This window comes from Anomaloglossus baeobatrachus, chromosome 11 (genome assembly GCF_048569485.1).
Source record: "Anomaloglossus baeobatrachus isolate aAnoBae1 chromosome 11, aAnoBae1.hap1, whole genome shotgun sequence".
NCBI classification, from domain to species: domain Eukaryota; kingdom Metazoa; phylum Chordata; class Amphibia; order Anura; family Aromobatidae; genus Anomaloglossus; species Anomaloglossus baeobatrachus.
The window spans coordinates 156,629,459-156,644,557 of record NC_134363.1 but is presented as its reverse complement, the minus strand read 5'-3'; the positions used below and the strand labels follow the sequence as shown (position 1 = coordinate 156,644,557).

General features: G+C 46.0%; 1 protein-coding gene across 2 annotated transcripts in view; it reads right to left on the bottom strand.

The window, feature by feature from the left end:
- The window catches only part of PLCH2 (phospholipase C eta 2), a 909,460-nt gene that overhangs the window by 170,849 nt on the left and 723,512 nt on the right, over positions 1-15,099 (bottom strand). For both annotated transcript variants that reach the window (XM_075328181.1, XM_075328182.1), the window contains one exon: positions 12,620-12,713. In XM_075328181.1, the coding sequence (XP_075184296.1) occupies positions 12,620-12,713 (94 nt within the window). The remainder of the gene's footprint in view (positions 1-12,619; positions 12,714-15,099) is intronic.

Genomic DNA, 15,099 nt, shown 5'->3' with positions numbered 1-15,099 from the left:
CTTGACCTCGTGATTCTCATTTGGTGTGACATGCACTGTGAGCTGTGAGGTCTTATATAGACAGGTGTGCGCCTTTCCAAATCAAGTCCTATCAGTTAAATTACACAGCTGGACTCTAATGAAGGAGTAGAACCATCTTAAGGAGGATCACAAGGAAATGGACAGCATGTGACTTAAATATGAGTGTCTGAGCAAAGGGTCTGAATACTTATGACCGTGTGATATTTTGGTTTTTCTTGTTTAATAAATTTGCAAAACTTTCTATATTTCTGGGGGCAGTTTCTGTCAAGATGGGGGATGGGGTGCAGAGTGCACATTAATGAGAAAAAAAATGAAGTTTTTTGAATTTACCAAATGGCTGCAATGAAACAAAGAGTGAAAAATTTAAAAGGGGTCTGAATACTTTCCGTACCCACTGTTTATACAAACAACCCCTGAAGAAGCTGGCTATACCGACGATAAGGGTCGGGATGGTTTCTCAAACATGGATTTGTCTTGAATATTGCATCCCCCATTTATGTGCTACACTTTGATGCTGCATTTATTTTTGCACATTGGGATCAGTTACATCTTTCTCCCAGAAATGATTTTCCTCCATCAATATATTTCTGCATGCATCCATGAGGGAGTCAAGGCTAGCGTTATATTAGCACTGGTGTGAATTGATTCACAGGACCAACTAGTGTGTGGCCATTAGATAGGAGCAATAAGAACCCTCTCTTACCAAATGTGATCTCTGCAGCTAATCAGTGATCCTGAATAGTTACAGCCTTCACATTGTGTCTGAGCCAGAAGGATGCATGGCTCAGGCGGCATTTAAAGGCTGCAGAGATCAAGTGGCGCCCCTTATTCTTCCATTTAAAACACCATCATGGCCTATTTCAAATATGTTTTACAGTAGGACAATTCTTTTGTTCCTGTGCTGCCCTGTCTCTACACTATATATCGGATTATGACTGGAGACCGGCGGAGGTCACATTGTGGCATAGAGAGGACAAGCCCTTACTAGGTGAGTATTGACTTTATTCTTTTATTTAAACACCATCTTGCCTGATATCAAATATGTTTTACAGTAGGACAATATCTCCAAGTCCTTGTTTTGCTTCGTCTCTACGCTATATACTAGAATGTGACTGGAGACCGGTGGGGGTCACATTGTGGCATATAGAGGACTGCCCCTTGCTAACTGACTATTGACTTTATTCTTTTATTTAAACACTATCATGGCCAGTTTCAAATATATTTTACAGTAGGACAATTTATATAGTCCATGTGCTGCCTTGTCTCTACACTATATACCTGATTATGACTTGAAACTGGCGTAGGTCACATTGTGGCATACAGAGGACAAGCCCTTGCTAGATGAGCATTAACTTTATTCTTTTATTTAAACACTATCTTGCCTGATATGAAATATGTTTTACAGTAGGACAATTCCTCCAAGTCCCTGTGCTGCTTCGTCTCTACACTATATACCGGATTGTGACCGGAGACCGGTGGGGGTCACATTGTGGTATATAGAGGACTGCCCTTTGCTAACTGACTATTGACTTTATTCTTTTATTTAAACACGGTCATTGCCAGTTTCAAATATGTTTTACAGTAGGACAATTTATATAGTCCCTGTGCTGCCTCGTCTCTACACTATATACCTGATTGTATCTGGAGACGGGTGGGGGTCAAATTGTGGAATAAAGAAGACAAACCCTTGCTAGGCAATTATTGACTTTGTTCTTTTATTTAAAACACCATCTTGGCCCCTTTCAAATATGTTTTACAGCAGGACAATTCCTATACGTCCCTGTGTGGCCTCGTCTCTACACTATATACTGGATTGTTACTGGAGTCTGGTGGGAGTGGGGTCATACGATGGCATACAGAAGACTGGTCCTTGCTAGGCAAATATTAACTTCATTTTATTTAATCACCATCGTGGCCCATATCAAATATGTTTTGCAGTAGGACAATTCTTTTGTTCCTGTGCTGCCTTGTCTCTACACTATATACCGGATTAAGACTGGAGACCGGCGGAGGTCACATTCTGGCATACAGAGGACAAGCCCCTGCTAGGTGAGTATTGACTTTATTCTTTTATTTTAACACCATCTTGGCCGATATCAAATACGTTTTACATTAGGACAATTCCTCCAAGTCCCTGTGCTGCCTCGTCTCTACACTATATACCGGATTGTGACCGCCATGCTACAGCGGCTGGTGATTTCTTACAGGTGAATGTTCCTCATTTCTTTAACATTTTCATTACACTGCAAGAAGGGAGATGAATAATTGTGTCCTCCATTAAAATGCTCTTTCAACATTATTAGGATGCATAAAACATTTTTTTTTCAGCTACATATTATTACAGGGCGCTATTTAACAGCGTAGTGGAAGAAAATTTCCTTGATGCATTTGCAGAAAATCCAAGAAAAATTATTTAATAATAGTAAAAAAAATGAAAATGTATCACAAAGAGGAGGGCTTCCTGTTCCTGTCCTGGCTGAGGTGGAAGCTTAGAGGAGAATCTCCTGCCACCCCTCACAGAAACCGACTAAAAACAGACCCCCCGGACGAGCCACCAAACAGAGAGCAGCACAGGAGGTTACCTAAAGCAGACAGCTATGGAAAGGTACCTCCTGAGAAGCTCTGGGAGTGGTGAATCAGCCTGGAGAAGCTTTGATATGGACAGAGGAGAAGATAAGATAATGGCGCCGAGCCTGATGGGGGAGGAGCCTGAACGCATGGTGAGAGACACAGAAAAGCAAACACAGAGCTGGAAGGGGAGAGATAAGGGAGATATGAGCGAGGAGACAGGAGATAAGGAAGATATGAGCAAGGAGTCACAGGAGGACACAGCAGGAGAGAGGTGGATGCAGGGGACTGATGACGGTGGATCCCAATGGGAGGATGAAGGAGATATGGAGGCAGAGGGGAGAGAGGATGCAGACAAAGCAGGGCAGCTCAGAGACACAGCAGTGTTGGAGGATGAAACTGACAAACAGCACAGGGAGATTAATCCCACTCAGACTCACAGGAAGTCAAATGCAAGAATTCATAGTACCCCTTCCAAAGGAAACAAAAAGCAGCCTACTACACCAACATCACAAGCCTGCAAGCTATTGGGGGATGGAGGTGGTGGCCCAGTCCAGACAAAGAGAACTAAGAAAACAGCACCACCTGCAGGCCAAGACAAGTACACACAAAAGCTTAATGTGGACTATAAAAAACTGGCTGAAGAAGTGACATCACACTTGTCAAAAAAGGTTAAAGTGGCTATTGAGGCAGCCATACAAACATCATTAGCTAATATGCAAAAACAGATAAATGCCCATGCCTCTAGACTGGCAGAATCAGAGCAGAGAATATCTGACTCCGAGGAGACAATACTGGCTATGCAAGCACAAATAGCAGCTCTAGCAAAATCTAATGAATACTTGAAGGATAAAGCAGACGATTTGGAAAACAGATCGAGACGAAACAACCTACGTATAGTCGGGTTGCCAGAGTCTGTATCGATTGGACAGTTGGATAATATATGCGAGTTGGAGCTACCGCAGGCCCTGGGCATAAAGGCGAAATTCAGAGTTGAAAGAGCCCACAGAGTGGGTCCACTGAGACACCAGGAGGCGAATAAGGGAGAGGGCCAAAACTCAAACAAGAATACCCCGATAAGAGCCAGGCAGGTGATTGTCAAATACCTTGATTATAAGCATAAGGAGGAAATATTGAGGGCCTTTAGAGAACGAAAGCGTCCACTACAATATCAAGGCAACAGACTGCTAATTTTTGGGGATTATTCAGCGGAAGTATCCAGAAGGAGAAAAGAATTTACCAAAATTTGCTCATTTCTGTACAACAAAAAAGTAAAGTGCCAGCTATTATACCCTGCTACACTGAAAGTTAGAAACCCCAATGGCTCGTTTGTATACTACAAGGACTACAAAGAAGCAGAAAACATTCTCATGGCAGAGCTCGACAAGACTAGGTCAGAAAGGCAAGAAAAAGGAGCTAGTGGAGAAGGGAATAATAGAAGAGGATCCCCCACAAGCTCAGGAAGAGATGTGGGACGTTTTGGGGGACAAAAGCAAGTCGAGACCAGGGAGGAAAGGAGGCCAAGCCCGGGTCGACAGCATAATTCTCGCCTGGAACACAGGAACCAACCCTTGGAGAGAAACCATGATACCTGAACTGGAACTCGCTCATTGTTTTTCCTTTTTCTGCCTGTTTTTTTTTTTCTCTCTTCCCAAACAGGGAGAGGCGTTGAGGAGGATGCATTACGGAGAGAGGGTTGGGGAGGTGAGAGGAGGAGGGGGAAGGGAGAAAAGAGAGGAAAACATCCCAAAGTCTGGGTCCTCTTCCCCCCCCCTCTCTTTTTTTTTTTTTTTTTTTTTTTTTTTTTTTGTTCTTCTCCTTTCTTTCTCCATCTTCTCTCCCCTTGGTCTTTTTTTTTCTTTTTTTCTTTTTCTCCTTTGTCCAGGAACATCATCCAAATTCAAATGAAGTGGGCCTGTTCTGGGCGGACTGATGGCTACCTGGAGTCAGAGATAAGTAGGACTGGAGAATCTTGCTGAGGTTTTAACATACTGTGCTAATTTTTGCATAATTTTCAAAGGCTTATTCAAGTTAGTCCGGGGATAGAACATATATTTTTTGGGGGGTGATTAGGGAGCTACATATTTTGGCTAGGAATAGGGGAGCTCACCAACGTGGCGGGAAGCGCCGTGGATTTCTCGGAAGGGAAAATATGTTTTACAGTTACATGCTTTTTGTTGTATTTGTTATATTTGCAAGGTGGGGAAAGGGAGTGTCGATTTTGTGGTACCAACTGTGATTCTAGTGTCGAACATCTCGTCTTCCTTGATGCAGGGGCCCATAGGGGAGGGAGTAGTAAAAGCAGAATACACAGGTTAACATGATACAGATAACTACGTGGAATGTTAAAGGGCTGAGATCACCTAACAAACGAGCAATGATATTGAGACATCTGAAAAGACTAAAGACAGACATTGCCTTATTACAGGAAACCCACTTGGGGGGGGGAGGACTTTTTCCGCATGAAGAAACATTGGGTGGGCACCGTTTACGGGGCAGCGGCACAAGGTAGAAAAGCGGGCACTATGATTCTAATAAATAAACAATTCAGTCATGAGGTAGTGGCACATGAGGCAGACGACCATGGAAGGTGGCAGCACTTAACAATCGTTAGTCCAGCGGGTAAACTCAGTATTTATAATGTCTATGGCCCAAATTCACAACAAATCACATTTCATGATGACATAAAGGCCACCATATTAGCAGATGGGGAGGCTAACATTATAGTGGGAGGCGATTTTAACACTGTCCCAGACTCAGCTGAAGATAGGAGGAGGGGCGAGGAGGGGACAGCTAATGTGGGCAGGAGTTTAGACAATAGGGATGTAACATTAGAAGACGTAGGACTGAAAGACATCTGGAGACTAAAGCTGGTGTCACACATAACGACGACGACAACGACGTCGCTGCTACGTCACCATTTTCTGTGACGTTGCAGCGACGTCCCGTCGCTGTCGCTGTGTGTGACATCCAGCAACGACCTGGCCCCTGCTGTGAGGTCGCCGGTCGTTGCTGAATGTCCAGCTTCATTTTTTGGTCGTCACTCTCCCGCTGTGACACACACATCGCTGTGTGTGACAGCGAGAGAGCGACGAAATGAAGCGATCAGGAGCCGGCACTGGCAGCTGCGGTAAGCTGTAACCAGCGTAAACATCGGGTAACCAAGGGAAGACCTTTCCCTGGTTACCCGATGTTTACGCTGGTTACCAGCCTCCGCTCTTGCTGCCAGCGCCGGCTCCTGCACTGTGACATGTGGCTGCAGTATGCATCGGGTAATTAACCCGATGCATACTGTAGCAAGGAGAGCAAGGAGCCAGCGCTAAGCGCGGCTCCCTGCTCTCTGAACTGTGACATGTAGATGCAGCACACATCGGGTTAATTAACCCGATGTGTGCTGCAGGAGAGCAAGGAGCCAGCGCTAAGCGCGGCTCCCTGCTCTCTGAACTGTGACATGTAGATGCAGCACACATCGGGTTAATTAACCCGATGTGTGCTGCAGGAGAGCAAGGAGCCAGCGCTAAGCGCGGCTCCCTGCTCTCTGCACATGTAGCACAGCGACCTTATGATCGCTGCTTCTGCTGTGTTTGACAGCTAAGCAGCGATCATAACAGCGACTTACAAGGTCGCTGTTACGTCACCGAAAATGGTGACGTAACAGCGACGTCGTTGTCGCTGTCGTTTAGTGTGACACCAGCTTAACTCACCCACATGACAGAGAGTATACACACTTCTCTCACCCTCATGATAGCTGGTCACGTATTGATCAGTTCTGGATCTCGCAAGACTTACTGAGTGGAACGCAAGATTGTGTGATAGAGAATATGGTGATCTCTGATCATAGTCCGGTGAGATTGGGCATTAGAGAGAAATTCAGGATAGGTACAGATATCATATGGAGATTCCCATCGTTCCTTCTCAGGCAAGATAATTTCCATAAGGTGCTACAGGAGTGGTGGGGAGAATTCGCAGAGGACAATAAGGAACATAGAGAGTCCCCAGTGATATTTTGGGAAACGGCAAAAGCGGTCCTAAGGGGCCGTCTGGTGGGGTACGCAGCCATGATCAAACGGAAAACCAATGAGAATTATAATTTCCATAGTGAAGCAGTACGGGTAGCATATACAAATTATGTGACAAATAGATCTCCCATGACAAAAGGCAGATGGTTGGAGGCAAAAGAGGGATTTGACGAATGGGCCAAAAAAAAGGAACAACTATTCTGGTCGCACAAGGAGGTTGACTTACATAGGTTTGGCAACAAGGCGGGAAGGATGTTGGCCAATCTGGCAAGGGGCAGCAGAAAGATGACAGTGATCTCTAAACTGAAAACAAAGGGGGGGGAGGTGACTACGGATCCTAAGGACATTAATAAACTGTTGGGAGATTACTATAGAAAACTATATGGGTCAGGGAATAACGACATGACTGATGAGGCAGAGTGGCTAAGACAAGCCCAAATGCCTAGCTTGACGGAGGAAGATTTGAGTGCCTTAAACGCAGATATCACAGTAGAGGAGGTGACGAGAACAATTGGGGAGCTTAACACCAACAAGGCACCGGGACCTGACGGTTTCAATAGTGAATTCTATAAGGCTCTGAAGGATCTGATCTCGCCGGATCTAACCTCAGTCTTTAATGCTTTCCTGGGAGGGGCGGAAATACCCAAAAATTCCAACATAGCATATATTAAATTACTCCCCAAGGGAACCAAGGACCTGGATGATCCCTCTAGTTATAGACCTATATCGCTCATAAATCAGGATTTAAGAATTATGTCCAAGATCATGGCTAATAGACTGGCCGAGATCTTACCTAGGATCATTACGAATCACCAGGTGGGGTTTATCAAGGGGAGAAATGCCGTTACCAATATCCGAAAGACAATTCTAGTGGTAGACGCGGTTAGACTGGGTCTCACTGAGGGAGGGGCTAGACCTGCCCTAGTTACACTTGACGCAGAAAAAGCGTTTGATAATGTAAATTGGGGGTGGTTAGACAGGGTAATGGAGGCCATAGGGATTGTAGGCAAGATGAGACTTTACATTAGAAACCTTTATGCCAACTCGGGAGCTAGGGTACACACTCCGGGCTTTCTATCAGACGTGTTCCCTTTGATGAAGGGAACAAGACAGGGCTGCCCATTATCTCCTCTTTTATTCAACCTGGCAATCGAGCCGTTGTCAAGAATACTACAGGGACAAAATAGCTTTAAAGGAATCAAGATAAGGGGTTCAGAAGTAAAGACAGCGCTTTTTGCTGATGACATCATACTTTATATGGGGGACCCCGGTGCGGATTTGCCACAGACTCTTGCCTTGATTGAAAAATTTGGCTCATTCTCCGGTTTCAAACTGAACAAAAAAAAATGCGAGATCATGTTCCTAAAGGGGCATCATGGGACAATGGGGGGACAAATAAGGGATGGCTGTCTATGTGGAATTCCTATAGCACAATCTTCAATTAAATACCTGGGAGTGCATATAGGAAGATCGGTGGAAACAATCTATAACTTGAATTATGGACCGCTAATCAGGAAAATTACAGTTCAATTAAAGGGATGGAAAGGTCTGCCACTTCCATTACTGGCAAGATGCCACCTGATAAAAATGATGAGCTTTCCTAGGCTGCTGTATCCCTTCCAGACAATCCCGCTATTGCTAAAACTAAAGGATGTGAATAAGCTCAACTCCGCGTATACAGAATTTCTGTGGAGGGGAAGGAAACCCAGAATAAAGCTGCGTACGCTGATGAAGTCAGCAGAGGAGGGAGGTCTAAACTTTCCAGATGTCCAAGGGTATAATCTTGTATGTATCATGAGGCATGTAATTGATTGGGTGAGAGGAACGAGTAGGCACTCAGATCATGCGATGGAAACTAAATATGCGTCACCGTGGGATCTGACGTCCATTCTGCACTCCCCACTATCCAGGGTTGAAGGGCACATAAGGAACTCAATTATATTCCGAGACACCATGCTAACATGGAAGTCGGTAAGGAAAAAACTGGGGCTCTCATGGAAAGTGTCCAAGTACTTGAACCCCTGGGCATTCCCAAATTTTCCCCTGGGACGAGAAAACAAGCTATTTACTAGATGGAAAGAGAGGGGAGTCAGGAGAATGATAGATGTTATGAATGTGGAGGACAGGAGGTGGATGACAGGTCGGGAAGTGTTGGATAAGTACAACCTTAATAGCTCACATGTCATCCAGTATGAACAATTGAAACATGGAATAATAGGAGACCTGGGTGTGGTTGGAAGAGAGCTGAACAGAAGTTCGATTGATGAGTTACTGGAATGTGATGTAACAAGTATAAATGTCTCTAAAATTTATCGATCGCTAAGGGGGGTGCTTATCTCACGGGAGGATAGTCGGACTTTAAAAGCGTGGGGGAAACAATTGGGAAGGGAAGAAGTGGTGGATGATATACTGAGAGGATGGGTACAAGTGCGGAAACATATTACCAATGAGAGATGGAGAGACACTCAATTCAGAATTCTACATAGGGCCATTATAGGTTTCAACATACCAGGTAGGGATAGGTGGTGTCCTAAGTGTCAAAAAGAAAAAACGGATATGCTGCATGGGCTATGGGAATGTGAGACAATCGCTAGGTTCTGGAACCAAGTCAGACTATTTGCCCAGTCAACATGGGGAATTTTCAGCAAACTAGACTTAATGGTGTGGATTTTCCACTCCTTTGAGGGAGGAGTAGGAGGAGGACCGAGCACGCAGGAAAAGAGGAAATACGCAATAACGCATGACATAGCCATGATAGCTAAGCGTTGCATCTTAAAACACTGGATTCAAAGGGAGGGCCCATCCATAAAGGAGGTTGTGGGCGAACTACACAACCTTCTGAAGTGGGAAAAACTAGAAGCGGAGAGGGATAAAGATGGGTTGACAGCCAAGTTTTTTGTGAGATGGAGACATTTTATTGAAAGCCAATTCACACAGGGAGAAATAATTAACCTGATGGCACCTTTTGTTCACTCGGAGTGGTATATCCTGAGCGATATCCAGGACAGCCTGGGTAAACTGAGAATCACCTAGGAGGGGGCTCTGGCGGGAGGGGGAGACGAGACGGTTGGGAATACCAAGACACGCTAGCAAAATTGAAATCATTCAGGGACGACACAGAGATTTAACGAATTGTATTGCATATGTTATATTATATTTCATTACCTATGTTTTGGTTTAATGTTACTGTATACTATCTTAAATCGAACAGCAACATGGAACTCCAAATTGGGGTATCACCCACCTCTATGTCACATTTTGTCAGACGAATGTTCTTCTTTTGCAATGATACTTGTCATGTTTTTACAAATTTGAAAAATCAATAAAAAACGTTTTGGAAAAAAAAAAAAAATGTATCACAAAGAGAATAAAACAATATACGTATTTTGTACGGCTGTAATATTCACCATATAATTTGTATCCAGGTGAAGGTAAAGACTTACATTCAGAAAGATCATGTAATTTAATCACTTAATGAGCTGTTCTGACAGATTAACTCCTACTAATTAAAGGATTAGCAATGAATTACAAAAAAAGAAATATTTCATTCCAAGGAGCATCCACAGGATTGTGCCTCTTCCCTTGTCTCGTATGATGATAGCCATCATTATTGTCATTATCAACATCTATGGCAGTAATGGTCTAATTTTTTGACTACGAAGAATTAGTCACGTCTTAATATATAATAAGAAAAACGAGCCCTCGCACAGCTCCACTGACGGAAGAATGAAATAGTCAAAGGTCTCAGAAAATTTGGATGCAACTTTTTTTTTTTTAATTTATTTTATTTATTTATAGATATATATATTTATTTTATTTTTTTTTTTACAAAGTTCTTAATTTATTTCACTATTAAAATATGTGTAAAAAACACCCAAACGTTTAGCATCATTGGCATCATGCTAATGTTACTAGATCATTTTTACTGCACAATGAAAGCCGTTTAAACGAAGCTCCCAAAACCCCAAGCCACAGTTCTGATAAACTCATTGCAAAGTTGCTGGAATATAAAAGTGAAGACTTACATAAGTTGCATGAGCTTTCCAGTTCATGGAGTATATGTATATAAAAAAAATTATATAGAGCGCGCAAGACCGTGAGACAGAGAGAAAAGGAGAGAGAGAGAGAAAAGGAGAGAGAGAGAGAGAGAGAGAGAGAGACACAAAAGGAGAGAGAGAGAGAGACACAAAAGGAGAGAGAGATACAGAGAGAAGAGGAGAGAGAGACCGAGAAAAGGAGGCGCACAGGCCCGACCAGACAGGCACAGGCCCGACCAGACAGGCACAGGCCCGACCAGACAGGCACAGGCCCGACCAGACAGGCACAGGCCCGACCAGACAGGCACAGGCCCGACCAGACAGGCACAGGCCCGACCAGACAGGCACAGGCCCGACCAGACAGGCACAGGCCCAACCAGACAGGCACAGGCCCAACCAGACAGGCACAGGCCCAACCAGACAGGCACAGGCCCAACCAGACAGGCACAGGCCCAACCAGACAGGCACAGGCCCAACCAGACAGGCACAGGCCCAACCAGACAGGCACAGGCCCAACCAGACAGGCACAGGCCCAACCAGACAGGCACAGGCCCAACCAGACAGGCACAGGCCCAACCAGACCGGCACAGGCCCAACCAGACCGGCACAGGCCCAACCAGACCGGCACAGGCCCAACCAGACCGGCACAGGCCCAACCAGACCGGCACAGGCCCAACCAGACCGGCACAGGCCCAACCAGACCGGCACAGGCCCAACCAGACCGGCACAGGCCCAACGAGACCGGCACAGGCCCAACGAGACCGGCACAGGCCCAACGAGACCGGCACAGGCCCAACGAGACCGGCACAGGCCCAACGAGACCGGCACAGGCCCAACGAGACCGGCACAGGCCCACCGAGACCGGCACAGGCCCACCGAGACCGGCACAGGCCCACCGAGACCGGCACAGGCCCACCGAGACCGGCACAGGCCCACCGAGACCGGCACAGGCCCACCGAGACCGGCACAGGCCCACCGAGACCGGCACAGGCCCACCGAGACCGGCACAGGCCCACCGAGACCGGCACAGGCCCACCGAGACCGGCACAGGCCCAACGAGACCGGCACAGGCCCAACGAGACCGGCACAGGCCCAACGAGACCGGCACAGGCCCAACGAGACCGGCACAGGCCCAACGAGACCGGCACAGGCCCAACGAGACCGGCACAGGCCCAACGAGACCGGCACAGGCCCAACGAGACCGGCACAGGCCCAACGAGACCGGCACAGGCCCAACGAGACCGGCACAGGCCCAACGAGACCGGCACAGGCCCAACGAGACAGGCACAGGCCCAACGAGACAGGCACAGGCCCAACGAGACCGGCACAGGCCCAACGAGACCGGCACAGGCCCAACGAGACCGGCACAGGCCCAACGAGACCGGCACAGGCCCAACGAGACCGGCACAGGCCCAACGAGACCGGCACAGGCCCAACGAGACCGGCACAGGCCCAACGAGACCGGCACAGGCCCAACGAGACCGGCACAGGCCCAACGAGACCGGCACAGGCCCAACGAGACCGGCACAGGCCCAACGAGACCGGCACAGGCCCAACGAGACCGGCACAGGCCCAACGAGTCAGGTCCAATGAGACAAAGCGACAGAAATAAAGAAAAGAGGAAAAATGGAAAATGAAAAAAAAATAAAAATGGGCTGGTCCTGAAAGAGTTAAGTTAGAAATATGTAAAGAACCTAACAATAGTAAATACATGAGCGCTGTGTTCTGGAAAATCCACATCCTTTGTAATCCACATATAAAGTGTATTGTATAAGTAGGTCAGATTATCAGCGATACCAACATAAAGCTAAGCCGGCTCCGTGTCGGAGGCCGGCAGTTAGCAAAGTTGGACTAACAGAAAAGCATGCTGGGAAATCACGGAGCATCTGGCGACCCGCAGGTTGTCCTGAGCCATTAGTGCTGTGTGTAATAACTAACGAGCCGCATTTCCATACTCTGCATGTATTTACATACCATCAATCCCCAACACTCCATCCTTCTTGTTTTCCGGGCAGGGCTCGAATTTCTCCACGATGTCCAGGCAGTACTCTTTAGTTACATTCATCATCTGCAGGACAAATAATAGAAAGAGATAAATCCAGAGTGGATAATCTGATTTCACGAGCGCGCACCATCAACCTTTATCAGACACAGCAATCCAATTCTGTAACCTAATGCTGGAGGGCTGCTAATCGCCCAATAGGATTCCTCATATTGCGGCTCGGTGTCAGCAGCCATTACCAGTCATCGGCCGCCGCTGATCAGAGGGCGACACGGTGCCCGGCCTAATTCTGCTCTTGGAGGTCATATTGTTCTGAAGGTATTACGCCTGCGGGGTATCCGTGTGAACACCACTCCAATTGTCAGAGAGGATCTTGTACAGGGGGATTAAGGGGATTCGCTTATTGTATTTAGCTACTAATGCAAGGAACGCAAAATTGTTTGACCCTTTAAGCCTCTAACCCAACCCCTCCCCCCTAAAAAGTAGATATTTTTTTTGAGTTTGGTTAAGGACGTCACATTATTACTTAATAAAAGCCGTGATGGAGTATCACAAAATATTTTCTTTAAAATATTTAAAAAAAAAATTTAAAAAGAGAAAAAAGTCATCTTGTGCCATTTATCTTGGGATATGTTAAGGACACATGTAGAAATGCATTACATACATACAAGACCAATGAGGGCCATTGGTACCGGATTAGCAGGGGACGTAATGTCACAAAACGACTGTAAAATAGAAAGTGACAGGGGGTTCTTATACCGTCCCTAGCACTAGGGGACCCTAGGCTATCCCTAACCTCAGAGTTCCCCCTGATGGTGGAGATGCCGGAGTTGTGCCTGACTATTCTACTGACCAGAACTAATCTATTCCCCCCAGGAAACGAAGGGGCAGACATGTGATCACAAAACAGATAAAGACAGACTGGGAAAAACCAAAACTCAGACACACAGCAAACTCACAGGAACAAACAGTAAAAGACTAAGGAGAAAAGCAAGAGCAGGATGGCAGCAACAAAAAGACAACAAGGGTTAACACCACGACTGCTCATAGCAATAATGCACAACAACCACCAGTAAGTCTGGATCACAACACTTCACCAGACCAGTAAAGAAAAGTAATAGCTGGCATTAAAGGAAGTGTCCAGCCAGCATATATAGGAGGGGAGTGAATGTGATTGGCTCCCCCACAGCATGTGATCAAAGGAGACTAACAAGCAGCCCATCAGAGATTAACGCTTATTAGCCTGCCTGCGCCGATCACAGACAGAGATGTTAGAAGGCAGAGAGCCAAATCCGTAGTCTCCACAGATCCTGATGCTGCCACGACAGTTAGCGAGGTTTGTAAAAATCTCCTTATGAGACGTAACTACTTTATCATATATTTAGCAGCCACAATTTTACGTATTAAATTATTTTTCTAGCAGTAGATAGATGTTGTACCTTACACATTAAAGCAAAGTCGCCTAAACCCCCAATTTTATAGTCTATGGGGGTCTCACAAATCTAATGTCAGGAAATATCAAAGTCCGATCCTTTTGTATCTGGCAGCAGCTTACTCTTTTTTCTAATGAAAGTACATGCACGATTGTTTGAATTGAGCATACATGTGTGTAGGGTTATCAGAAAACTTCTGCCACCAAATGTTATAAGAGTACAGTCCTCTTTAGTGTCTCCTCTAAGATAGAACATGGGGCACGTATTAGGGGTTTTTCCACGTGTAGAGTTTTTTTTATTTTTTTCCCTATGTTTTTGAAATAACGCAGTGTTTTATAGTACAAGTAAAGTGAAGGAGATTTCAGAAATCTAACACACATGTTGCTTATTTTTTCTTTGCAGATTTGAACCTTCAAAACATTTGTTCAAATCTGAAGGGTGTCCATTCTTTCAATGTTTTTGCTGCATTTTCACCCATTATTAGGAAGGAGAAAAAAAAAACAAGTAAAAATCATCCAAAACAAAAACATAGTCTAAGGGGTACTTTGCACGCTGCGACATCGTCTGAGTCAAATCGAAAGTGACGCACATCCGGCAACGACGTCGCAACGTGTAAAGCCTAGATGCGTCGAAAATCGGTGATCTGTGTAGCGTCAGTCATTTTCATAATGTCGCACCAATAGGAGATACGATGTTGTTCCTCGTTCCTGCGGCAGCACACATCGCTGTGTATGAAGCCGCAGGAGCGAGGAACATCTCCTTACCTGCCTCCACCGGCAATGCGGAAGGAAGGAGGTGGGCGGGATGTTTACGTCCCGCTCATCTCCGCCCCTCCGCTTCTATTGGCCGCCTGCCGTGTGACGTCGCTGTGATACCGCACGACCCGCCCCCTTAGGAAGGAGGCGGGTCGCCGGCCAGAGCGACGTCGCAGGGCAGGTAAGTGCATGTGAAGCTGCCGTAGCGATAATGTTCACTACGGCAGCTATCACAAGATATCGCTGCTGCGACGGGGGCGGGTA